Below are 26,830 nucleotides of genomic sequence, written 5' to 3'. Positions count from 1 at the left end.
AGGTTTGTCAAATTCCAACTCTTGGCTAGTTGTCTGAAGAAATTATTGTGACAATTATGATATCATTTGCAAGCATGAACTGTTTGGCAGTTTCAGCCAAATCTTACTGAGAGATATAAGTTCTAATGACATAATGTTTGCACAAGTTTTGTGAAAAATGACAGCTTGACAGAGGAGAGTGATCCAAATTAGTACATCCTTTGAGGGACAGGCAAGCAAAATTCAACTGTTGTACATTTTGGCAGTAGTTCTCAGTCATCATCTGTATAGCCAGAGTACATGTTTTCTGTCATGTGGACATAAGAGAATCAAAATCACAGAGTCACAGAATGGTTTGGGGTGGAAGGGACCTTAAAGATCATCTAGTTCCAACTCCCCTGCCCTGGGCAGGGACACCTTCCACTAGACCAGGCTGCTCAAAGCCCCGTCCAACCTGGCCTGGAACACTGCCAGGGAGGGGGCAGCCACAGCTGCTCCGGGCAACCCGTGCCAGTGTCTCACCACCCTCACAGTAAATAATTTCTTCCTTATATACAATCTAAATATACCCTCTTTCAGTTGAAAACTCTTTCCTCCTGTCCTGTCACTGCAGGCTCTGGTAAAAATTCCTCTCCACATTTTTTATAAGCCCCCTTTATATATTGAAAGGCTGCAGTAAGGTCTCTTTAGAGCCTTCTCTTCTCTAGGCTGAACAACCCCAACTCTCTCAGCCTGTCCTCACAGGGGAGGTGCTTCACCCTCTGATCATGTTCATGACCCTCCTCTGCACCTGCTCGACCCCCCCTTTATGTTGGGGTCCCCAGAGCTGGACATAGCACTCCAGGTGGGGTCTCATGAGAGCAGAGTAGAGGGGGAGAATCACCTCCCTTGACCTGATGGCCACACTTCCCTTGATACAGCCCAGGATACAGTTGACTTTCTGGGCTTTGAGAGCACATTACTGGGGCATACCCAGTTTTCCATCCACCAGCACTGCCAAGTCCTTCTCAGGGCTGCTCCCAATCCACTCATCGCCCAGCCTGTTTTTGTGCTTGGGATTGCCCTGGCCCATATGCAGGACCTTGCACTTGGCCCTGGGTGAACTTCATGAGGTTTGCACAGGCCCATCTCTCAAGTCTGTCAGGGTTCCTGTGGATGGCATCTCTTTACTCCAGGAAGGAGAAAGCTGGAGGGGAGGAAAGAAGCATTTTTGGCCTACAGGTTTTAGGGAGGTTCTCCAAGGCCTAGCAGGATTCACAGAATGATGGCAGAGAACTAGAGTTACTGTGCTGGGAGCGTGATAGATGGTAAGGACATATGGAATAGACCTGTATGAAAGCAGGCTTTATTACATTTTTTTACTGTTACAGGAAAATACTTAAAAGAGATGTAAGCTAAAGTGTTTCCTGGCATGTAACTGTATTGTATTGTTATTCGGTACTTTAGTAGTATAATGTGACACTGCAAAAAATGCTAAGTGCTCATTTCTGCTTTGTATGTTAGTGATAAGCTGAGCTCAGCCTGCATGTGTACACATATATTTAGTGTTAAATGTTCAAAATAGCATTTTTCTCTAAGAGAAAAAAAAGAGAAGGAAAGCAAAAAATAGATAGCAATAGACACCAAAATGGAAAAGAAAATAGCATACATAGACAGATTCAAGTTTACTCGAAATCGTCTTTTATGTATCCCCTACCATGGCCAAACATAATTTACAGCACAGCACCATTTCTCTTTGGCATAACTTGTAGGATATATTTTTCCTCCAGAAAATTATATAGTACTGTGCTTTGACTTGAGTATTTTAAAGTTCTTGGAATTCACTTGCATGTTTATCATAAAAACTTTTTACTGTTTGTGTCAGTAATGCCACCTAGACAAAGAAACAGATTATAAAAAGATAGAAGCTGATTACCTGAGATTGACTTTGGTAGTGTAAACTCCTAGGACTAATATTTTTTGGAAGTAACAGACCACCTCTCGAAAACCCAGAAATATATTTAAGTTTATCACACTTACATATGTGCCGTTGCCATGGATACCTACAATTTCTAGTGCTTGGCAATTCAAAGCACAAGTGATACAGGTATGCTATCACTTCTACTTGAAATATTATTTTTCTACCTAGGAAGCAATGGAACAGTAGTCAAAATATTTGTTGGTGTTCTTTTAGATTAAATCACTTGTATACAATGGAAAAGCATATTACATGTTGGACACTTTTTAGACTGAGTGTGGTGTTCAGAGCTATATACACTGTAACAGGCAGTACCTTGTCAAGAAGATTTGCAAGCAGGAGTCATTCACATTTTACCAAGAAATAAAGAAACATGCTGCAGTATGACTTCTTAAACTAAATATATGAAACAAATTAAAGAAATACAGATGAAGACAGCAAAAGTTTCTATCTGAACCATGTTCTGTTGAGTAGAATTTTATTTTTATGGTGTATATTTATTTATTAATTTGATAGGGCCTAGTGTAGGTTTAAAAAGACAAATTTTATTTGTTCAAAACCTGACTGGCTCTGAATTGTGTAGCATTAACAGAACTAATTGCTTTGTTGTTAGGAGTTGGCAGGACGATGGAATCTAAGCTGGCTTCTTTGGGAATTAAAACCTGTGGAGATCTGCAATGTGCTTCAATGTCAAAACTGCAAAAAGAATTTGGTCCAAAAACAGGACAAATGCTCTACAGATTTTGTCGAGGTTTGGATGATCGACCTGTTCGTACAGAAAAAGAAAGAAAATCTGTTTCAGCAGAAATCAACTATGGAATAAGGTTTACACAGGTAAATTCAAACTTACTTTCTTTTCTGCAATGACTTCTTTCAGCTGTAGAAGAATCTTCTCATATTCTGATTATTTTCACTTACACTTTGATCTGTTAGAGCACCATCTTAGCCACCAAATAAAAATGAGGAAAATGAAGAAGTAGGAGACCAAACGATAAAATGGGAGGAGAGACTGCAAAAGTATTGGACTGAAAAGAAGCTTGCACAAAATTAGCTGGCTATTCTGCATTCGGTATACAAGTCTCATACAGAAAAAGAGAACTGCAGTAGGTTTGTCAGCACCTAGCATTCTCTTTCATTTAAATGCTGATTATTCAAAGATGCCAGTGCCCAAAACCATCACCAGCTGCTCCAGTGAAACATTTTTATTAGTCTTTTTGCAAATATTGTATGGGGGGAGTGTTGTTGACAAAATTGTGTTAAAAAATAATTCAGCTTTTTGTTGAGAACTTAAGCATTTATAGAAATTCTAGAAAAAATCAGTTTGGGAGAGACTTTATGATGTTGTGTAGTCCAGCCTTTTGCTCAAAGCAGAGGAAGCTATGAGATCAGACCAGTTGCTCAGGACTTTATCCAGTCTGGTGTTGAAAATCTCCAAGAAGAAAGACTGCACAGCTTCTCTGAGCAACATATTCCCCTGCTTGACTTTCCTCATGGTGAAAAAGATTTTCCTTATAAGCCTGTCTTCTAGGTGTGTGCTTAAAGTTAGACTTGCAATTCTGTGTTGAGGTTTCTAAATACATTTTTTTAAAAACATTTCCAAAAGGACTTACTATTTCCTACTTCAGCATTAGGATAGGAATCTACCATCTCACCTAACTTCAGGGACCTACAGTGTAAAACAAACCACTTGAAATTAAGTAAGGCCATCTCCTGTAAGTCAGCTTGCTCTTTGCAGTTTACACAGTCTGGATTGCATTCACTCTTAATGATTTATCTTCAATATTTGAAAACTAGTGATTATCTAAACATGTTGTTTTTCTCTTTCAGCCTAAGGAAGCAGAAGCTTTCCTTCTGAGCCTCTCAGAAGAAATCCAACGCAGACTTGAAGCTGCTGGTATGAAGGGTAAACGATTGACCCTTAAAATTATGGTCAGAAAGGCAGGGGCACCAGTGGAGCCTGCAAAATACGGAGGTCATGGAATCTGTGATAATATCGCCAGGTAACTATGCATGGAAAAAAGAATGGTCAGTAGTAAGCGTGAGCACACTTCTGCAGGACGAGAAGCACCACAACAGACAGGAAGACATAAATTTTAAAGGGCTTGGTACCTCTTTGTCTATTTTTCAAACCTGCACTGAAATCAGAAGTAGAATATTATTATCAAAATTAATCTGTGTTTAGGATGTATATATATGGTCTTTTGGTCATCGACATGGAGTGTAAATCCCCCAATGACAAAAAAAATGGCACATTGGAAAGATAGAATAGGAAGAGACTAAGGTGTCTGAATCAGAGAGAGAACAGTTTTAACAGTCATCTTTTGCCTTTTTGTTTCTTCAAAGAGAAAAATGGGGGAAATTGAAAAGTGTTGGAGCATAGGAGAAATAATTTGTGGTTTTCAGAGGAAGCAAGAATGGAAAAGAAGGAATCTGACTCCACAAGTGCATTCTTTGTGGTTTGAAATTGCTGTCTTAAGAGAATGTACTCTTGCCTCTCTCTGGATGCTACTTAAAGTGATTTAGTGAAATATTTTCAATGAATTATTGTGACTATCATTTCTCTTGGTAGGGAGGTACATTTTTTTCTCTTCTTCCTTCTTGACTAATAATCTGTAGTTTAAGGTTGCTCTTATTTTGGTAATAGTCTCATGAAATACTAGCTAATATAGGCATTTGATATTTTAAAGGGTTTGTCTTCAAACAGTATACATATGCACATGTATATTGTTGGTATACATTTTTTCCAGCTTGCTCAATATTGAAGATTTTTCCTTTTGCAGTACTTGTAGAAGACATTTACATCCTGCACTATGACACATATGCAGCAGCATTTTTATTTCTTTCAGTGACCAGATGAGCTGAAATGTTCTTCTGCTGCAAACTGTTCCCTTTCCCTAAGCTGTGTAGTGTTGAGTACTTTGCTTTTTCTTGAAGGGGCTTTCTGCTGTTCTTTGATAGGTTGTTGGTCACATGCTGATTGTGACAGTTGGAGTCAGTTCTCTAAAGAAAATTGCCTTTGTACTTGACAAGGATGTCTGATCAGTACCATTCTCCTTCAAGTGTCGAGTGCATGGGGACTAGGCCAGTATTGGCAGAATTACAGAAGACTGAGAGGCCACTTTGGATTCTGAAGATGCCAGCTCCAGCTGGCAAATCAGACACCTTGGACTGTAGTTGTCCATCTTAGTACAGACAGGTTTCTTTGCGTCAAATCTGTCTTTCCTGTTGTTTCACCAGTAAGTGTGCAAATAATATTTTTGGTCCTAGGCAAGAATAGACAGTGAAGATCTGAAGTGGAGCTAAGACAGTTGACTCTCAAAATCTCAAGGTCAGAGACTGTGTCCCATGTTTCAGCTGTTCAAGAAGGCATCTTGTACATGTCTCTTGCCCCTTCGCAGTTACATTTTTTCATATAGTCATAAGTTCCTCATCAGAAGTGCCTTTGTTTTCTTGTGGATCATTATCAGCATAATAAAATCTCTTTCTACTTGATCTTAATGCAGCGCTGTTGATCTCACTGAGATGCTACCTGTGGTAGTTTCCCATCCCTGGAGAAATAGGATAACCCAGTTGCTCTGCCTGGGTAGTCAGTTGATAGGTGACTGTCAAAGGAATAGGACCTTCAGCTTCCACAAGCCGTGCTGTTACTTACTCATTATTTATTTCTGATTCTTCTTTGTTTCTTTTTGTTCAGCTGAATGATCTTGACTAAAGAGTTTTTTAATCTCAAATTTATTTATATGCTTGTATATTGAAAGTGCAAGAATGAAATCTAGGCATAGAGCGTCATGTAGTTGTTCTATGCTGTTTCGTAGAAGATTGTCTCAGAACCTTCTAAATACATGCTTATTCTTCAGCCAGACACTTCTGTATCAAAGTAGTTACTCCTTAAGTAAAGGGATGATCTTGGCTTTTATGTGAAGGTGTGTTTGGCATCTTCAAAGACAGGACATTTCTACTTTTCCCTCCATCTCAGGTTGTTGTAACAGATGAATCCCTCCTGAACTGAAGGGTCATTTGCTCAGGGTTGCTGATAATGGAAAAGGTGGCACTGTTCTTTTCAGTGTATTAGAGCTCAGCAGTAGGGTTTGCATGCATAGCATCTGTCTCATATTTGTGAGCTTGTGACATACAGTTCAGCTATATTAAAAAACAAAAATTCACCTTTCACTAACAGAAGCTTGTCACCTTTTGGGACTGGTAAATCAAGAAGAAAATCCATCAGTTTATACTTTGTCTTCTGGCTACCCTGAGTTCTTTAAGGTGAAGATTTAAGTTGAGGATTGAGGGTGTGTTGAGATAGAGCTTTATTCTTTCTTTATTGGAACTAGTGCCAGACTGCTTTCTCATGAATTGGTCATTGCTTTGGACCTCATTTCTGGGTCAGGTGTGCTAATGTACATGTGCCCTGAAATTTCCCTAATTCATGAAGTTCTCATTAAGGTAAGATCAGGGGGCATGCAGGGATGCTAAATTGTTCACACATAGCTGAAGCAGTTTGGGTGCCTGGATCTCATTGGCAGTGTCTCCGTTTCTGCTTCTGGCTTTACTAATGAACTTGGCAACTCCAGTCAATCCAAATTATGCTATTTGATGATATAGGTGCTGTATTTCTGTCTTTGTTAGAGCATTTCTGTTCAGTCCAATGAAAGGCTTTTTAGCAGCAGCAGGGTAAACTGGAAGCTGCATCCAGGCATATGGATTAGAATCTCAGGGTGGTGTTCCCTCAAGTGTGCTTTCCTTACAGACAGCCAAGTTCCAACAGTTTGGGATTATTTACTGCACCAGTGACCAGTTTCTCTCTTCAATTTAAGATTTATAGCTCATGACCCATTTCTTGCCCCTTTACCTCACAGGTGAATGAGTTGCTATGCTTTCTCATCCTACAGATCAAGATTCCCTAGAATGATAATCATAGTCTTGCAAAGGATTCAGACTCACAGACACTCTTAAAATCAAACTCAACTTCTGAGATGTTAATGGTATTTTTACTGTGTCATCAATACCATGTCCTGGTAGTATAGGATAGACTTTTGTAAAATATTCTTCTGAAGTGGTGTGTACCTTTAGATCCATCTTGCATTTCTCCCTAATATTTTGAATAGTTGCATCTTAATGGGGATATTGATCTCATTTTTCTTAAAAATGTTAACGTGTAAGGCTGAAGGAGGTGTTCATGTCATTCACAGCAGGAAGGTTTTTCTTTTTCATATTGGCAGAACACGACCTTTCTGGAGATCACTTGGTTGTTCCTGGTGGTTTCTGACAGATTCAAAAATAGAGTAAAATTTAAGGAGACACTGTTAAAGTGTTTAGCAAGTTGTCAGGATTGCACCCTGTGAAAACACCAATGTAAAACTTCCTTTTGTCCATAGAGCCCACTCCATCAGAGTTAAAACTGTATTGGTTACCTCAGTGAGAAGCCTGTTTACACCGTTAACATACATTTCATTAGCCACCTGAAATTCTGTCCTTACCTGTCTCAAATGTTAGGCCATTAGAGAATCCAGAAGTGCCAAGCACTACTACTGCCTTACTAAGCTCTTAGGTGGCAATTTCTGTAACTCATAACCAGGTAATTTTGTTAAAAGCTGTTACAGAAAATTGCCCACAGTGCAAGAAGTGTATTTGGAATGTTGTTTAAAGTTGCTTACCATTAATCTGAGTTCTTTGTTACTTTTAATCCACATGCCTATATCTGCTTCTCCCTCAGAGTTCGCTCTGAAACTCTTGCTTTAAACATTTGACAATTGACAACTGAAATAATACTGAGGAAACTCTTTGTGAACCAAACTTGAGTGCAGAATAGTGTGTTTCTATGAGTACTGTAAAGTGAACCATTTTTGTCTGGCTTCAATATATGATAGATCATGTATATAAATACATACTGTATTTGACAAGTTAATGTGTGGACCATACACTGAGAATGTTCAATTAGCAAGTAGTCTGCTTTTTTTCTGTAGAACATGCTTAGTTCTAATTACCTTCAAAATGAAACCACAGAACAAAAAAACAGTGTTCAGTTTCTGTATGCCAAGAAATTATGATCTGTCTTTCTTTGAGGTCCTCTCTGGAATAAATACAGAATTGTTGTCTTTAGGATTTGTGAAACGGTTTCCTTTTTAACCATACTTTTTTTATTCTTTGTAGAACTGTGACTCTAGACCATGCAACAGACAGTGCAAAAGTAATTGGGAAAGAAACTCTAAACATGTTTCACACAATGAAACTGAACATATCAGATATGCGAGGGGTGAGTTAATGGGAAAACTGACATTTATTCTCTTTATCAACCTTCTTTGTTGTCTTTCATAAATTTTCAGTTCTCCAGGGTAGACGATAACCAAACTTAAGCAAAAGTGTAGATAATACAAAGCTTATGTAAATTAGGCTATGCAATCACACCATGTTTTGTATATTTACCTTTGAAAAACATAGTTACAAAGCCATAAATGTAAAAAAAAAGAAAATTTTATTGTGGTATGGATTAATCCATAAACTTAGCCTGAGGTAGCAAAGTTAGACTGTATCTTCTACAGTTCTATTAGCATGTGTAAATTTTACTTTGTCTTAGAATTTTCTGTAAACTTTTGCATAGTTATTAGTTAAGTAACTAATATAAATACTGCTTGTAATGCCAATCAGAGATACAGATCAGAGGAGTTTTTGCTCCAGCCCTCAAGCCTTAGAGCCAGAAAAGTTACCATGGTTTGGCCTTTGTTTGAAGGTGAATTGCTGGATCTTTTGAATCAAGGTTTATTTTAGAACACACTTGCTCATCTCACTGGTTTTGTTATAGCAATGTGAACCCATGATAAGACTATTTTGGCATCAGCCATTTGTTACAATGGAGCACAGAGGCTTTCTAAACCAAACCTGCATTTATTGGTCATCTAGACGTACAAGTAGGGGGTTGATTCACAGTGTGGCCTTGCAAAGTCAGCTCCATGACCTGGGTTTCTTCTTAGAGTTGAGGAAGCATTTGCCATCCTCTCCCTGTCTTTTTCTAGTTTCTTGTGTGTCTTCTTTGGTGTCTTTCCTGACTTCTTACATTAATCTATTTCACTTGATTTCTTCAGCCCTTGTTTTAGAGGATTCTTTTTTAAAGTTGGTATCCCATGGGTGTTGCACATGTTATTTTGCAAAACAGTGTACTACTTCCAACCGGGTGGCTCTGTTCAGTCCTGGCAGGGCCATTCAGTTCTAGATTATATACTAAAGTGCAGATACATCGAGGCTCCCTCAGTGGTATTCCTTTCAGCTGACTTCACCTCCAATGTCAATGGCTTTATTGGAGCTAGTCCCTTTAAGCTTCATGAGCTGAGTCAAGCTGTCTTTTTTTTTTTTCCAATATCTAGAAAAGTCCTAAAGTGATATCCTTAGCTGTTCATGCCCACACCTGGGCAGATGAATCCACTCACTTGTCCTATAGACATCACATAACACTTAAACACTTGTCCTAAAAGTTAAAGAAACCCAAGGCAAAGCTGTTGTACGGCACAGCAAACACAGTATTCCAAAGGCTTTTTTTAAGTTCTAGAAGTCAAACCGAGAAAGCAAAAAGATAAAAGTGCAAAGAAAAACTTTCTATGATGATGTTTTAATATCCCATTAATTACAACTAAGAAACTGTTAAACAAAATCCTTGCTATGTAATTATAGCAGAAGACCTGGTGGAAATACATACACTAGCTTCTTCATGCTTTCTGAGTCCTAAATACAAAATTTTAAGTGGTGGTTTTTTCCTTAATAATTATGAAGAATTAGCAGTAAACTTGGATAATGTACCAGTGCATTCTTAGTTGGACACAGTTTTCTGAACCCCTGTTGATTTGGTATTTAAAAGTGAATGAAAAGTGAGGGTGTCTTTCAAAATGAGGAACACCTTATCTGATAAAGACTACTTTCACCAAAGTAGTTTTGTCCATTGAGACTTTGCGAGAACTATGTCTAGAAGTGAAACAACATTATTTTTCTCATTTGTAGACTGAAGTAATGGATTTACTATAGATTGTCCTCAGCCTCAGAAAAAACGTACCTTTCTTGTATGGGTAGCCAGATTTAATACTAATCACTTCCTGGTCAGTACTTCTATATTTGTTAGTGTCTAAAGAAATTTCATAATGAATGCATTGTTTCATGATCCTGTTGACAGCACTTTTCTATATCAGAGAAGTTAAGATGGTGTTATCTCTGTAATTTCTTAGTTGTTGGATTGTGGTGGATAATCCTGGGATTTGTTTGGGATGGTTTTAATAGCTATTTCTGTGTATTTCAACATACTTTTATTCGTTCTCTCCCTCACCCACAACAGGTAGCCAATTTCAGAGAAGGCAATGCCATTATGAAAGAATTACAGATAAATTTAAAATTTATTTTTTTTTTTTAAACTTCATAAAATGAATGTATAAATGTTTTGGATTTAGGTTGGAATTCAGGTACAGCAGTTAGTTCCCATCAGTAAAACCACTTCGACTCACTCAACAGTACAATCTGGACACTTACCTGGCGGATCACATTCAGTTATTGACCTTTTTCATGTTCAGAAAGCAAAAAAGTGCTCAGAAGAAGAACATAAGGAAGGTCAGTAAGCTTTGTACTTCGCATGTGTGATAATGATCAGTTCTGAAGGGCTCCAACATAGATTATCTTTTGGAATACTTACTCAATATTATACCAGTAGAAATTATTTAACATAAACTTGTAGAGAGCAGGTTTTGCTTCTGCAAATGAAAATGCTACGAATGAAACTCTGTATAAGGTTATTTCAATCTTTCTTAAAAGTTAACAAAGGATACTTTGAATTAGAAAGTGTTATAATTATGCTTTATAGAGTCTAAACGATTTAGCAAAGAAAAGTGGAAATCAGCTTCACTGTATCTTGACTCTTCAGAGTATTTTTAACTATTAGATGATCATTCTGTATTTTTATTTCATGTCTAGTGTTTGTGGCTGCTATGGACCTTGAAATATCTTCTGATTCAAGAACTTGCACTTTTCTTCCATCTCGCGGTACCCATCTCACATCTGGTCTCAATTCTAATGTTAACAACACTGAGTCTGCTGTCAAATGGAATGGCGTGCATTCTCCTATCAGCGTAAAATCCAGGCTTAATTTGAGTATTGAGGTTCCATCTGCTTCCCAGGTAAAACCTGAGAACGTAAAACATCTGCAATATATTGTAATAAATTGGGATTGTTTGTCTTATTTGGATAGCGCAAAAAAAGTTACATTACACTTTTTTAAAATAAAAAGAGCTCTAGTGGAGTACAGTGCGCGGTAAGAAACTTACTGGTGCAAAACTATTTTGCCTTAATAAAAGGATTTTTTAAAAGCAGTTATTTATAGGCTAACTCAAAAAAGATTATATTTATTCAAAGGAAAGAAATTTAATTTTCCAGTATCTTTTTCCCTTCCCATCACTTGCCAAAGAATTGCAATGGAAACTTGCCAAAGGATTGCAATAGAATAGGAATGGAAAAGATGCCGAGGTTGAAATATTAAAAAACATTACCTTCCACAACCAAAGCCCAGCGCCTAATTATAAAAAACGGGCAATAAACTTTAGTAAAAGTTTCATAAGAGAAATCAGACACACTCTATAGTTAATGCTCGGTGTTTACATTATTATGATATGATGCAGATTTGTAAATTCCCTTTTCTTATGTTGTCTCTTCAAAATTATTTCTGATTAGCTTAATCACTGATGAGTGGCTCAAGAAGAATTTTGACAAGTACTTTGTGTCATTTTCATGAAGACAGAACTTTTAAATGTTTTCTATCCCTCTTTATGGAAGCAGTATTCTTTGCCACAGATGTCAATAAATGATAATCAGGTAGTCTTCTCCACATAATTTCTTAAAGTCATGTATTCTATACCAGTCTTCAGATTACACTATAAATCTGTCTTCAAGCTGTAGAAGGAACTGATCAGCAACTAGTCTTACATGACCTTGTACACTTTTACAATGGCTGTGCTCTAAGTTTCTGACTAAAAAATGTCAGAATTGTATTTGGATTTAATTATCTTCTCGTGTTTTTTCAAATTTTCTTCAAGTAATATTGAAGCTAAGATGCACACAGCATTTGTAGAGGATATCACCTTTCAGATGAGAGAAGAAAAATGTTTATTTAAGTAAAATCTTTCTATGGGGCTTGGGGTTTCTTTTGTGTGTTTTAAGAGTGAGCCTCCTTATTTCTACCCCACATGTTATTCAAGCAGACATCTGTTAGAAGGGTCTGCTGTGAGGGAGCTGCACTGAATTCTGTAGGTATTTTAGGTATAAGCAAATTTACATGCTTTTCTATAAAAATCCATATTTTTAATTGCTGTAATTTAAATCTGTAAAAGTATTTGTTGGTGTTCTGTTAACAGATTTCCCAAATACTTATACATTTTTAGAAACGAGTTATGCTTTTGGCAGAAAATTTTTTCTACCAATACCCAAGCTAGCTCAGGATCTAAAAGCAACCTGACTGAACAATGTGAAGCTCCACACACTCAGATTCTGCTATAGTAGGAGTACGTATGAACGAGCAAAAAATGCACTAGCTGTGCAGTAGAGTTCCTAAAGATTTGGTGGCCTTATGGCACATCTTTCCTTCTGCTTTATAACCATATCATAACATGGATACAATACAGAATTTGGTCCAGGAGAGGAGTGCTGAGAGTTAGTCCCATACTGCTGTTTGTGTACTGTGTGCTAGGAAAGCAACAGCAAGATATTTTGAATCTGGGATTTCCAGAAAATGTTTATTGGAGTGTATATGTAGCAAATTTGGAATGAAGGAACACAAACAGAATGTAGAATAATAACTGAAGAAATTAATAATACAGATAGCTTTCATCAAAACCTCTCAGTTACCGTAAGGCGAGTCACTTTTCACAGATACTTGTAGTTCTTCTCTGTAAATCCAGAATCTGGTCATAAACTCCAAATTTTCTTCTTAAAGGTAAAAGATAAAGTTTTCTAACACTGCTATGGAGTGTCATTTAGCAGAATTTACAGGCAAGCATTGGCATTTATCTACATTGTTTTACTCAAATGTTACTTGTGAGAAAAAAGATGCTGTACATCTGCTTGTCAGTTACATTTATTCTGTCACTTGTGCAGCCATCATTGTATACAGCAACTTCTAGGCACTGAGGGGTCATTTCAGTTTCAAGTTGATAATTGATGGTAAGTAGCAATTATGGGAAGCAAAAATTTGAATCTAAAGCTTATTTCATTATCAAAATCTATGACAGGAGTCTGACAGTGTGCAAACATACATAATACCATTAAAGTAAATCAGTAACATGTATCCTAGAGCTATATAAAGAAAGAAATTGATTGCTTACTGCTTTCTAACCAGACACCAATTTAGTATTCATATCAACATGTTACCTGTATAATTTGAACTCAGAATTTGAGTTTCCTTATCTCTAGGTAGTCGTAGAGGAAACCTTATATGTGATTTGTGATGAGAACACTGAACATTGCGAAAAGATAAAACTGAGCATTCATATTTACTGAACTACTTAGTCTTAAATGATATTTTTACATTTTGCTACTTCAGAGTATAACTGTCAGGTTCCTAAGTATGTTTGCTTACACAGATGAAAATGATTTTTTTTCTAAATTTCAAGAACTGTAGAACTATTTTGACTAAAATCAACTGGTTTTTATTCCTTAAAAAAAATCTAAAAGCTTTCATATATTTGCAGCTAGATAAGTCTGTGCTAGAAGCTCTGCCGCCTGATCTCCGAGAACAAGTAGAGCAAATATACACCATTCAGCAAGGAGAGAGTTACGGTGATAGCAAAAAAGAGCCAATGAATGGATGTAACACTGCACTTCTGTCACAGCCAGTTGGAACAGTGCTTTTACAAATACCAGAGCTCCAAGAACCAAATACCAATATGGGAATTAATGTAATAGCTTTGCCAGCTTTTTCACAGGTAGGGTATTTGCAGTGTAACAATAAACATCAACTTTCCACCAATGGGAAGAGCTAACAGCTTTTTCTTGAGACGGCATGAACTAGAATCTCTGGCTTCCCGAAATTATTTATGGTCCTTTAATATCTGTTATAGAATGTGGTCCTTTTAATATCTTTTAAAAGTCTACTTTCAAATGTTACTTCATCTATCACATAGTATGATAGTATTTATTAAAGATCTGTAGTCACCAGTATGCCTATGTTGTTTAATGTGAAATCTCCTCATTTACACTTTGCTTTGCAATCCAGTGTGTAAATAGTCTTTTTTTCTGCATTGCAGCTGAGTTGCACTGCACCATAAGTCTGAAGCGGTCCTAAAATCTGCTTAGCTGGTCACAGGAGACCCACTCTGTTTAAGTGGATGTTTTGATGGTGTAAAGCCAACCTCTGCTAGCTTCTGTAGATGTGATTGCTCATATCATATTCCTGAGAGAAAGGCAGGGATGGCTAAAAATCATGCCTATCTCCATAATTTTTAAATGAGCTCATATACAGCATGTCCAGGATGAGGAAAGTGCAAAGTCATTTCTCAAAATAGGGGCCTGAAGGGGAAGCAGGCAGCAGTAATGATGCTTCTAATGATATTCCACCCTTCAAGCCAAGATAGTGTTGAACAAATGTAGGGTAAAAGAAAATAAAAGAATAGAAGATCGGGTTACCCAGAAATAGACTATCTTGCATATGTATCATTTAAAATAGAGCAGTATTTTTATTTTTCTATTTGCTGTGCCGTTGCTCCATTGCTGTTCTCAAATGAAGTGATATCACCTAATCAGATTCGTGGATATTTGTGGCTGTTTCTCAGGCACAGTGCTGCCTAGCTGACAAAGTATCCAGAGAAAATTAGATAGAAATTCCTGACTTGTTTACAGTAAATAGTAGATAATGAATAATTGTTACTTAGAAGATGTGTGGTCTATTCTACTACAAAAATTTCTTCACCTTGATTCAAGTTCAGTGATTCAAAAACGGTTGTGTCATTTTTTATTCCTGAACTGCAAATTTGCGTTTCCCCTACGGAGATGCTCTGTGATTAGTGTGTGAACTCTCCATACCCCAGCTGTTTCAAATTATGTAGTTCCCTTCATTCACAGGCAAGAGTTTATCTTGGACTTGCGTGTTAAATTATGCTTTCCTTTAAAGTCCACCCCTCCACACCTGTTTTACCACTCAGTACTCTTTTCCAGGGTAAATTTTAACTGCATATGGCTTTCTGTAAAAATTACATTTAGTTTGTGTTTTATGCTTTATCTATCTATTAGGTAGCAGATAACTGATTGGGTTTTTTAATAACAGCATTACTTCTTAAAATTGTCATACAAATACCTAATTTACACAATCAAATGCACAGGTTTTCCTGTCTCTATCTCCTAATGCATTTTATGACTCTGTTACTTGATGAAAAAGTGTCAGCTTAGCCAGGCAGCCTTTTTGTTCAAAGGTGTAGTTTAAGAAGAATCGGCTACTTCCTATTTATTTGTCAGGGATATCCATATGATCTATTTTAGAATGCCTTATGCTTGTACTACATGTTTTCTCCTGAAAACCGTTCAGTTTGCTTCATTGGCAAAAGAGAACTAAGATTACACAGTTTTCATTTTCTGAGTTAGGTCCAAGTTTAATACATAGAATAATACAGTTGAACAGCTTCCTTAGGCTTGGCGAAAGAAAAAGCAAGCTAAAACCAGCTCATTAATACAGGAGGATTTTTTCCTGTGTTAAAATTAAGCATGAGCGTAATTCAAAAATATCATCTTTGTCTAAATATAGTTTGACACAGGGTTTTTTTATTGTTTAAAGTCTTTGTGGGAGTGCACATTGTATGAGCGCACACAGACATTTAAGATCACTTTCTTTCAAATGATGCAGTGAATAAGTAGTAATAGGTTTCAGGTATAGAAATATCGCGAGCCAATCCAAATTGAGTACTTTAGCTACATCAACTCAGCAAATGTAAATGATACCCTGCCATCTTTTTACAGCTTCATTAGGTTTGTTTTTCAACCCTTCATTCCTTTTGTCTGAACTGTTTTTATGACCAGGTGTCAAGTTAATTGGCTGATAGTGATTTATTCATTAGAAAACCTAGAAAATGTCCTTTGTTTGGGTAAGGTTCTCCCATAAAAAGAATCCAGATAGGTTGCATTCCTTTTCATCAGCTGCTGAAGTAATCTTAAAATTTAAAAGAGCTGTATATCTCTAGCAGCTGAATCCTGTAAAAGCGTAGGATGCAAGAAGTAAAGGTTCCAGATGCTTAGAAATGAATGACATTTGTAGTAGCAGAGTAAATTACTGGTGACAGATTTGCACCTCATCCTTGCATTGTCTTAACATGGTATAGATTCCTTCTAAGGAAATTTATACAGCACATCAAAAGTACTGATAGCTGTATGCTTAAGTATACATGAATGTATAAAATTAAGGGTCTTCATAATGTGAACGTGATACAGCTATGTGAAAGCTATGTATGTTAGGATACTCTGGCTGTGCAGTAGATTATCTGAAACTCCCAAGTAATAAGTGTAGAATTCATATGAACTTGACTGGTGGCTCTTCTAACCGAATCTTTACATGTTACACTTTCAGAGGGCAATGATAGGGAGAATAACAAAAACATGTCGAGTTCCCTGTACTGTATTATTTTTGCATGAATTATTAAGTGGTGTACACAAAACCCAGTGTTAATTCAGGGCCTCCCAGTTTCCTGACTCAAATGCTTGACCAGACAACACTAACCTTTTAAAAACAGTTTTATTAAATAAAATTTATGTTTTTAAAAAACCTTCTGGACTTAATTGGCTACATTCCACTACAAAGCTTTGTTCTGCACAATGTATGCAGTAATTGAGGTCAGAGTTGTTGCCATTTCCTCCTTTGATTAGTGCATATTTTGTGTGGCGAAAAATTTGTGTTGGCACATGGAGTTCTAAAAATGGAAAAAAATATGCTAGATTGATGAGTTTTTACCTGTGGGAGCATGTTCATGTTTATTATCTGTAGAACTTAGACATCATATGTGTGAATAGCACAGCCTACCTTCCTGACACAGCATACATATTTTGGTTTAAAAAAAAGATCAAATCTCTATTGAAAATAGGAGGTAACTTTTCATATCTATGCATATTGACATATAATAAATATTGTATCTCAGATAATGGTAGAAACTGTATTGTGCCAACTGTATTTGAATAATTTTTGTTTGTTTGTGCACATCTCCAGATTTTACCACTGAAATGAGGGACACTATCCCACTGGGCATATTTAATCCTCTAAATGATAGGTTTGCTTTTTTGAATTAGAATTTGCAGATTATGAGCTGAAAACACTGTCCAATAATACTGGGAAACTCAGAATACCAGAGTAGTCTGTCACTAATTTGCTACTTCAGACACACAGTGGAGGAAGATAACTGATAATACATGAAATTTTATTTTGTCCGTATGAGTGTGTATGGCAATTGACAACACAATTCCTGTCTAGAATTCAAGCCCCTAGGACAGTTGGAAGGGACTGTGTTTTTCTCAGTCAAACCAAGGGGTGGACAACTGTGGGAGAAAGAAGCGAAACCCTTTTGCACTAGTTCAAAATATGCGGTAGCTGGACTTGTGTTTCCTGTCCTTAAAGAATACGCCACAGATATTTTGTTTGAGGAGCATAGCAGCTTCCAGGAAATAGAAGTATCAAAAGAAAAGGAGGAACAAAAGTCTGATTGTCACATTGTTTGAGTTTGGAAATTTGAAGGGAGTGTTCTCTGAGTTAGGCATAATTGTGCTGTTAATGTAGCTGTACTGTATATCAGTATGTGACTAAAGTAGGTGGGATAAAGATGGTTAGTGTATTATAGCCCATAAATAGTAATTTTATAAAACAGTAAATGTAGAGTAATATTAAATGGAAAATTTTATGGTTTTTACAAGCTAAAGTACATGAAGAAAATATACAACATATTTTACAGTGTTTCAGTTATATCATGTATTTTTGCTTGGCATAAAATGTAAATACTTTTCTCATGTGAGTGATCTGGAGGAAAGCAAGCAGTGTTTCTCACTGGTAAAATAATGAAATGAATCTTTTGTTACTGTTCAGGTGGACCCTGAGGTTTTTGCTGCACTACCTGCTGAGTTGCAAGCAGAGCTGAAAGATGCATATGATCAAAGACAGAAACAATCAGAGCAGCAACCTGCTAACACTTTCTGTGAGTATATATAGTTGTATAGTAGTTTTGTATAGGAGTTGTTTACTATTCAAAGAGAGTTATGCAACCCTAAATAACAAACTGGAAATAGATAACGAAAGCTTCTATGAAGATGCTGTGTTAAATCAAATTTCTGTATTTATTTTTGACAGACTGTGAATTACAACCAGCTGTGGTCTCATTTTGCAAACAGATGCCTGACTTTACTTAAATGGGTAATTAATTCAATTCATGGGGACTGTGGCACTAAACTTACCCACGTCCATATGTTTGCAGAATGGAATCTAAACTTGATATGTCTTGTGATTTAAAGTATTGCATCTTCAGTACCTAAGTTAGTTCAACTATGTTCGGATAGCATTCTCATGGTTCCCTGAAACCCGTGGCAGTGGTATAGGTTTCAGGCTACTAGAGATATGATACATCTCACCATATGTCTGATAGTCAGATGGTTTTACTCCGAGCTGATCACCCAGGTCTCCTTTTTATAATCAGTAGAAAGAAATAAGATTTAATTCCCCGTGAACATGCTTGCTCATAAAAACAGGTTGGAACTGGGTTCATTGCTAGTTAAATACTGCACTATTATAATCAAACCTTGATTTCATAATCAGTGGACTAATGCAGATATGTTAGTATGATGGAATGAGAGCAATTCCCTTGGTAAACTATGGTAAAAGCAGTCAGGGGGGGCTTTTTGCTGCTGGTTTTGTTGATAACCACTGGTGGGAAGTCTTGGCGGGTATCTAGGTGGGACAGTGTGCTGACTGAGGCAAAGCAATTTGTCCAGTAGGCTTCAGATTTCACCAGCTGTTCATATTCAAGTACCGAAATGCTTGATATTAAAAGGCTTATGAATAGTTGAGTATCCTCTGAGTACACTCATGTCTAGCAGTGCTTTTCAAATACTTAAAACATTGCCCATATCTAGAATGGCATGTGAATGTTAAAGCTGCTTTATCTAGGTTATGTTCTCCCAACTGATCCATAGATTTTTATGGAAGATACAGAGTCCCCCTTTCAGTGCAAGAGTATTAAATTTTAAATGTATCAACCAGTGTCTATTCTTGTGCTTTTCAGTGTCAAAAAATCCCTTCCTACACCTGAAGCATGCAACAATGAAAAATAAGAAAAAAATCAGGAAAAAAAATCCAGTCAGTCCTGTAAAAAAGATTCAGAGTCCTTTGAAAAACAAACTCATTGGTAGCCCTGCAAAAAACATGCCATCTACATCTGGAAGCCCACAGAAGTTAATAGATGGTTTCTTGAAACAAGAAGGAACAGCTGCTCAGGTAACTTCTAACGGCTTTCAGTAAAGCTATGTCTGGTTTTTTAGACATAGTCTATGTTCAAATGCAGCTTGGATTCTTTGCTGGGTTCTTTACTAGACGCTTATTTATGTATATGTATGGTGTTACCATATTTGTCAGACTGAGCATTATCAACTTTTATGTTTGGAACAGACGGAGGCAGTTCCATCAACTTCGGATTCTTCAGGCCCACCAGCTCTGCAGCCCGAACAACAGCCTGGTTCTTTCAGGCCACAAGCACCCAACCTAGCTGGAGCTGTTGAATTCAATGATGTAAAGACATTGTTGAAAGAATGGATTACAACTATTTCAGGTACGGGATGTCATGCTTGCAGTGATCCTGCATGCATCACAAGGAGAACTGGTTTTTTCAGTAGGCTTTTTGTATCTTCACTCTTCCTTTCACTGGTTATTTTTCACAGTGATCTTGAAGTCTTACAGCCTTGCGATCTTGGACTAACTTGATTCTTCCTACTCCATTGTTTCTCTGTGTTTTTGCTAGCTCCTGTTTCTTGCTTAACATCATGAACATCTGCCTGCTCTCCCTTCAACCTATTTGTCAGGCCCTTGTCTTATGCCTTGCTGTTACTTATGTGGGAGAATCTCCTTATTTTGTCCAACATTTTACAACCACTAGGATGAAGGCTATGGAAAGGGAATTCCTCTTTTATGAAGATGTCATTTTAGAGGATTTCAAAATAACTGCTGGAAAGGATTCTAGAATAAAGTGCAGAAGTGCAACACCATTGCTAAATTGTGATTTGAATTTTTAACATTATGTGAAACAATTAGCAATACCTTAATATCTTGGGAAATCTGACCTGCAAGATCCTTTGTACCCTGGTCATTACTATTCTCCTAAGGGTTTCAAAACAGCCGTTCCATTCTAAATCCCTATTTCTTTTCCCTTTGGTTAATATTAGCTTGGCTGAAGTTCTTACTGAAGAAGAGGTCTATGAGATATATTTCAAGACCTTGCAGTCCTTTTATGTACACCACTTCTGATGCTGGGGGAAGGTGTGGGAATACAGCAGTCGTCAGATTGGCCCCGATGTGCTAACACTGCAGAATTTCTTTCTGCTATATTACAATTATTCTGTGCTTATATTCTAACTATAGTTAAAGTTCTCTTTTTTTTTTTAATTACAGATCCTATGGAAGAAGACATTCTACAGGTTGTGAAGTATTGTACTGATCTAATAGAAGAAAAAGATTTGGAAAAGCTAGATCTGGTTGTTAAGTACATGAAAAGGTAGCTTAATTGCTTAATTTGTAACATTTAAACTATTTTTGTTAGAATTTCTGCACTAGATGCTTCAGTGTGAGGCCATAAGCCCATTAGACATTCCATTGATGAGTGTAAATATTTTAAACTCAAATGTTATCAAAAACTGGGGGGAGATGACACAGAAGTTGGGCTGCTAAAAGGGGTAACTTGTGAAAAATTAAGAGTAGCATTTCTAGACAAAGGATAGAGCTTTTGTCAGCATTGTCCCTTTTCTTCATCCTGCTTTCATTTATTTTTCGTGGCACCTAGATCTTCCGATTCATCTGATTTCATTCTCCTGCTGTTTCTAGATCCTGTCTCACCCCCACCCCCAATCTATTAAATCCTTCTTTATTATGTGGTTATTGTGCTCCTATTACTCTTTCCATGAGTCAGGACGCCCAAGTTCTGTTGATGACTTGCTTACTAACTAATACTTAACTATGGAGCTCAGCTTTCCGTGTCTTAGTTCTAGAAAATATCTATTTCACAGAATTAATCAACACCCAAAAGACTACAGCAATGTCAAAACATCACTATGCCTTTGTGTTATGGGATGTCTTTAGGCCTCAGAAAATGCAAAATCCACAGTGCTGCTTACTGTTCTGTTGCATGCTGCGTAGTAAATTCTGTAGAAAACTCTTCAGAAAGCATCATGTCCCATTCCTGGTCCCTGTGTGTGAGATTTGCACCGATGGCAGCGTGTCTCTCCAAAGCCTGCTATCAAGCGTAGGACAAGGAATCAGGAGTTGGATGACACACAGTTGTCCATATGATATTGATGTTGGGTCTTCCAAAGCTGTAGGTGTAGGAACCCTCTGCTCTCCTGTAATAGTGATCTAGAAGGGGATTTTGAGAGTACAGAGCTGCTTTGTTTTTCTTGGGCATTTCTTTAATTTGTTTCTCATAGCAGCAGAACAGTAGCGGTAGCTCGTAGCTCTCTGTGGGCCTCCATGATTTGGTTCCATTTTTAGCAATAAACACAATATAGTGCCCCCAAAACCAATTATTTAAATGTCTTTGTTACCTCCGGCATTCTTTGGAAGAAAAAAGTAGCCTGTATGTTTTGTGGTGAGGAAGGAAAGATCAGGATCCAGAAGCTTGCCAGTTCTGCTTCTTCAGTATGAAGGTGGTAGGAGGTCACCACTTTAATCACACTTAGAACCCCTGCAATCTGCCAACATTTCCAAGCTGATGTGACACCGTCCACATCAGAAATTTCACCACTGAATGGCAGAGGCATCTGAGGCATTAGGTGAGACTTAGTATATTTGAAGAGAGCGAGCTTTACCAAGATCAACTCAAAATACCAGTCCTAGTGAACTGTTGTGATCTTGTTTTCCAGTATGAGACCAAAACTTACTGTAAAAAGGACCAGTTCCGTAATGGTAATTTTGTCCCTCTTCTTCATTTTCCCCTTCAGGTTGATGCAGTCATCTGTGGAATCAGTTTGGAATATGGCATTTGACTTCATTCTTGACAATGTTCAGGTAGTTTTACAGCAAACTTACGGAAGCACATTAAAAGTTATCTGAACGTGTAGTAAAGAGCTTGATGAGAGCCTGGAGCTCTCTGCTAGCTGTGCCATAAGTGCTTGTGAGGTATTTGCAAAGTGCATGATAGTAATGCCCTGAGTTTTTATAATTTCAAATTTCTTTTTAAACAACAAAGTGTTTTGTACATTTCTTTTCAGAAAGTGCCAAATTTGTCAGTATTGCATGTAAATAATTGTGTTAAAATTCTTTTATTGTAGTATAGAATCTATTTACAAAATGTTTGTTTATAAAGTTTTATGGATTTTTACAGTGAAGTGTTTACAGTTGTTTAATAAAGAACTGTATGTATATTTTTGTACTGATTCTATTTTGTGATGCTTCAGTTTGAGTATTATAGCTAACCCCTTCTATTAAAGCCGCACCTTTGATTCATTTCACAAAGTTTTACCCAGTGATCCAGCCTCAACACACACAGGAGAGTGCTGTACATTCACCTGGCTGCTTCCTGTTCCTTTCCACTGACTTTATTACAGATTTTAGGCTGAGGAAGGAACATTAGCTCATTTTCAGTTTCATCCTTCAAAGACAGAAGCCAGCGTGGCCCAGCCCCTCCCAAAGTAGGCACAGTGTTAGCTGAAGCCTAAGTTTGCCCTGAGCTGTGTGTAGTCAGGGGTACTGTCACCTCTGGAGAGGTGTGCTCGGGGAGGAAAACAAAGGGATATCTTGAAACAGTTACCCCAAAGCAGCACTGTAAAGGAGCGAGGGAGTAGCTAACATGGAGCACTGTTTAAGCCTGTGTCAGGCCTCTGCATTTCTCCTACTCAGGATAGAGCTACATTCCACTCTTAAAAATACTGTGGTTCTCCTCAGCTAGGACATGTATTTCTGTTATGCAACATAAGAGAGTAGGTTGTAGGGAATAAGTGAAATAAACAGCTCTGTCTCTTTGTGCCCGTGGTAGGGAGGGACGTGCTTACATCTCCAAGGTTTGTGCTTTGAGCAAGTCTGCTTTTTCCAGCCGTACACAACCCCCTACAGTCATATTTGGCCCAAGGCATTGAAGCAAGGCTGTTCAGGTGTCTGGAAAGAATGAAGACCAGTTGGAAGAAAACCCAGGTGGTAAATTTTCTGAAGGAAATCAGAAGTACCCCACATCACCCTGGATAGGTGTGGGCCCACCTACTGAAGTGAAATGTGGAACACAAACCGGAGCTAGGCCCAGAGCAGGATTTGCACCACCAGTTTAGCCGGAAGTATCTCCACTAGCACAGGGAGGAGCTGCTGCACTTGGATTAACAATGCAGCCAGAGGGCTCTGTGGTCACACCCCAGCCAGTGCAGGTTAGAGCAGTGACAGCACTTTGTAGCTTCAGGCTGTGCCCTGGCACCGCCCACAGCAAGAGGTACCAACCTGGCAGCCTCCTGCAGCAGCAGCCTCCTGCTGTCTCCTAAAGGAGGGAAGGGCAGTAGGTGTTGCTTCCCTTGACTTTAGTAGAGCTTTTCTGATTATCCCCTCTAACATCCTCATAAACAAGCTGATGAAGTAGAGGCTAGAGAGGGACATGGATTGAAAACTACTTGGGCAGGCAGTCCCAAGCAGTACCCACACAGTCAGCACCAGCTCCCGTCCCCTTCAACACCCTCACTAAGAGCTAGAGGACAGGGCAGAGCGCTCCTTTGGCAGGCTCTGCTGATGACGCCAGTGGCCAATAGGGCAGAGGGCTGGAGCCCTCTGGAGGCCAAGGGCAGCCTCCAGGGCTGTGTGGGGGAGGAGCTGGATTGTTCCCCTCTGCTCAGCACTGGTGAGACACACCTGGAGGGCTGGGTCCCGTGCTGGGCTCCCCAGAACAGGGACATGCAGAGCAAGACAAAAGGGCCCCAGAGTTGCTTGAGGGAGTGGAGCTTCTCTCGTAATAGAAGGAGAGGCCAGAGAGCTGGGACTGTGCAGCCTGGAGAAGAGGGGCTGGGGGAGCTCACCCATGTGTGGAAACACCCCATAGGGAAATTAAGGAATACAGAGGAGTGTCTGTTGCTGTGGTAGCAAGGAAAAAGGGCACAAGACAATCAGCACTGACTGGTACAAAATGTTCCTTTTCAACCCCCTGGAACAGGTTGTCCACAGGAGTTGTGGAGATGCTCCAAACCCAACCAGACACAGGCCTGGGGAACCTGCTCTCCCCACCCCCACCCCAAGCACAGGGCAGGGCTTGGACTTGGGGGCTGCAGGGGTCCCTTCCGACCTCACCCAGCCTGGGGTAGAGTAATTTCTCCAGCTCAGGTTAGCCTGTATCTCTAACTGCATCCAGCTGTCTACAGAGAGAGGGAGCTTACTTGAATTAGTTAGGGTTTACTAGGTTCTAGCTGGGGGACTTCAGAGCTCCTTTAATTGCTGCCTTTCCTTTTTTTTCCCCATTTAAGAAAACAGGCATGATAACTCCCCATGCAGAGAAATGTATTTGCTGAAATTCAGGCAAGAATTTTACCAATTACGTCTCAGGGACACAGCTCTGGTTTTGGGAGTGCTATTCAAGATGTACTTGAAACTAGCATCTTTTTAAAGAAAAAGGACTCAAAGTACTACTTAATTGAATAAATGTTATTGGTAACTATTTTCACTATCCCGTAGTGATCCCCACTTCAAGCCCTTAAATATTATATTCAACAGTTACCTGCTTCTTCAAAGCCTTTTAGTGAAGGTATTTCCCAAGTTCCTCAACCTGCAGTTTTTACCTGTGGGAAGAACACCCTTCCTCAGTCGAGGAAACAAATCAAGAATACATCAAGACCACAATGTTTGATATCTGAGTTCTTAAGAACTTCTTTTATTAGTGTAGTTTTCACGATTGCATAGTTTGCAAAAGAAAAATGATAACAATTGAATGCAGTCTCCTCACTGTGATCACCCCAGTGATGTGAATTTGCACCACACCAACCATATCGAAAAGATCTTTTTCAATGGCAAGTTTAACAGACCCAAGAAATTCCATTAAGTTAAACTCCATTGCCAAAGGAGGCAAGTTATTAAACATTCCTTTGTAATGGAGTCCACACAATCCCAATTATAAAATTCAGATTTTTTCCAACAAAAAAAAAGTAATCTGACAGAAGAAATCTGATCAAACTGCTTATTGCAAGTTAAGTTCTTGGAAATATTTTAAACACTAAAAATTTCAGCTACATGAAAGACCATTAGCAACTGTGTTTCAGCTTGTGCTTTTGAAAAGCATTTAGCTCCTCTCAACATGAGCTGTGGGTTACCAGGAGACTACCTGATTAGGGATGCAGCAAGCTGTTGTCCTAAGGAGGGAACCACAGGGGAAGGCAGGTAGGAACAGGCCGGGATTACAGACTGACTCCTGCTCATCACAGCCATCGTCAGCCGAATGCCTCTTGAGCTGGTTCAGTCCCATGGTGCCAGAGGGCGCGGCAGCTTTGATGGAGGATCGAAAGTCGCAGCTCGCCTGCGGACAACCATTTGGAAGGTGCTTACCCCAACTCCGAGCAGCAGCTGGAGAAGAGATGCCACCTCTCGGGTCCTCCCAGCAGAGCCTTTCTGGGGACTGTGGCTTGCTAACCGCCCGGCCTGTAACTCCGGTGCTTCGGGAACGTGGTGTGAGACACGAGCCACCGAGACCAGCACCGTGCGCTCCGCAAGGGGACATGAAGCCAGAGGAAGAAAGGCCTTTACTGGAACGCGCCTCCGTTCCTTTGCCAAGCAGAGAGCGGCCAGCCTCTGCCTGGCATTTCCACCTCTGTCACAGCCCATGAAGTGAAGCTGGGCATTGAAGCAAACTGTAAAACGAATGTGCTACTATGTCCATCTCCTTTATTTGCGGCTCTGCGTTATAATGATTACAGGTCAACTTTCATGAACTGTACAAGCAGTAAAAGGCAGCCAACTATGCTTTACATCATTGTTTCACACAAAGCAAATACAGAAATACCCAACTGCCTAACTGTCTATTTAAAAAAATGTCTATAGGCACAAAGCAGAAGAATGTTGGAAAAGAGAGCCAAGGGAAGAGGTATGCATAAATAAAGAAGTACTTCTTACATCAAAAATGTCCCAAGAATCACAAAGTCTGCAGAAGCTTGGTTAATCAAATACTGCAGTACTGATCTCATCAGTATAAAAGTGAAAGAGCTTTAGTTCTGTAATAAAAATTCAATTTCTTTTATTTTGTTTTGGAGAGAGGGACAGGAAACAGGGTGGAAGGAAGGTGTAAGAGAAGGGAGGGCAAACTTTAAAACAGCAGCCAGTATTAGGAAGGGCAATAGGAGAGGTGAACAGGCACATTGGAACCATGGGAACATGTAAATTGACCACTGTCAAACCAGTGTAAATTTCTTGGTTTCTCATGGAAAACATTTTACCCACATATTTTCCTCCCAAACATATATCCAACACTGTCTTCAATATATGACTTTGTTGGTAACTTTTAGGACAGGAATAGTGCATTTATTCCTGCCTTCTCGGTGCTGTAAAAAGTTATCTAGATGATTTCAAACACTTTCTTCAGCTCTACTATAAGCTGCCAGTCAGACTTCTGCATTTCATCCCTGAACCAGTCCTTCAGAGCGTCGATGGACTGACGGCTGATCTGCAACGCACAAGACAAACCCATCAGAAACACACACCTGCAT

At 38.7% G+C, this 26,830-nt stretch overlaps 2 protein-coding genes across 6 annotated transcripts in view; one reads left to right on the top strand and one right to left on the bottom strand.

Annotated features, from left to right (window-relative positions):
* Positions 1-22,537, top strand: part of REV1 (REV1 DNA directed polymerase) — a 62,509-nt gene extending 39,972 nt beyond the window's left edge. For all 5 annotated transcript variants that reach the window (XM_074908697.1, XM_074908707.1, XM_074908717.1 and 2 more), the window contains 11 exons: positions 2,550-2,770; positions 3,764-3,936; positions 8,087-8,189; positions 10,363-10,519; positions 10,880-11,082; positions 13,645-13,878; positions 18,006-18,114; positions 19,195-19,406; positions 19,578-19,737; positions 20,574-20,676; positions 22,115-22,537. In XM_074908697.1, coding sequence (XP_074764798.1) covers positions 2,550-2,770; positions 3,764-3,936; positions 8,087-8,189; positions 10,363-10,519; positions 10,880-11,082; positions 13,645-13,878; positions 18,006-18,114; positions 19,195-19,406; positions 19,578-19,737; positions 20,574-20,676; positions 22,115-22,226 — 1,787 coding nt within the window. In that variant the 3' untranslated portion in view covers positions 22,227-22,537. The remainder of the gene's footprint in view (positions 1-2,549; positions 2,771-3,763; positions 3,937-8,086; positions 8,190-10,362; positions 10,520-10,879; positions 11,083-13,644; positions 13,879-18,005; positions 18,115-19,194; positions 19,407-19,577; positions 19,738-20,573; positions 20,677-22,114) is intronic.
* Positions 22,538-24,979: 2,442 nt separating this feature from the next.
* Positions 24,980-26,830, bottom strand: part of EIF5B (eukaryotic translation initiation factor 5B) — a 30,749-nt gene continuing 28,898 nt past the window's right edge. The window contains exon 24 of the mRNA XM_074908684.1: positions 24,980-26,787. Within this exon, the coding sequence (XP_074764785.1) occupies positions 26,680-26,787 (108 nt within the window). The 3' untranslated portion in view covers positions 24,980-26,679. The remainder of the gene's footprint in view (positions 26,788-26,830) is intronic.

Source organism: Athene noctua, chromosome 1 (genome assembly GCF_965140245.1).
Source record: "Athene noctua chromosome 1, bAthNoc1.hap1.1, whole genome shotgun sequence".
NCBI lineage: Eukaryota > Metazoa > Chordata > Aves > Strigiformes > Strigidae > Athene > Athene noctua.
This window is presented reverse-complemented; position numbering and strand designations above follow the sequence as displayed.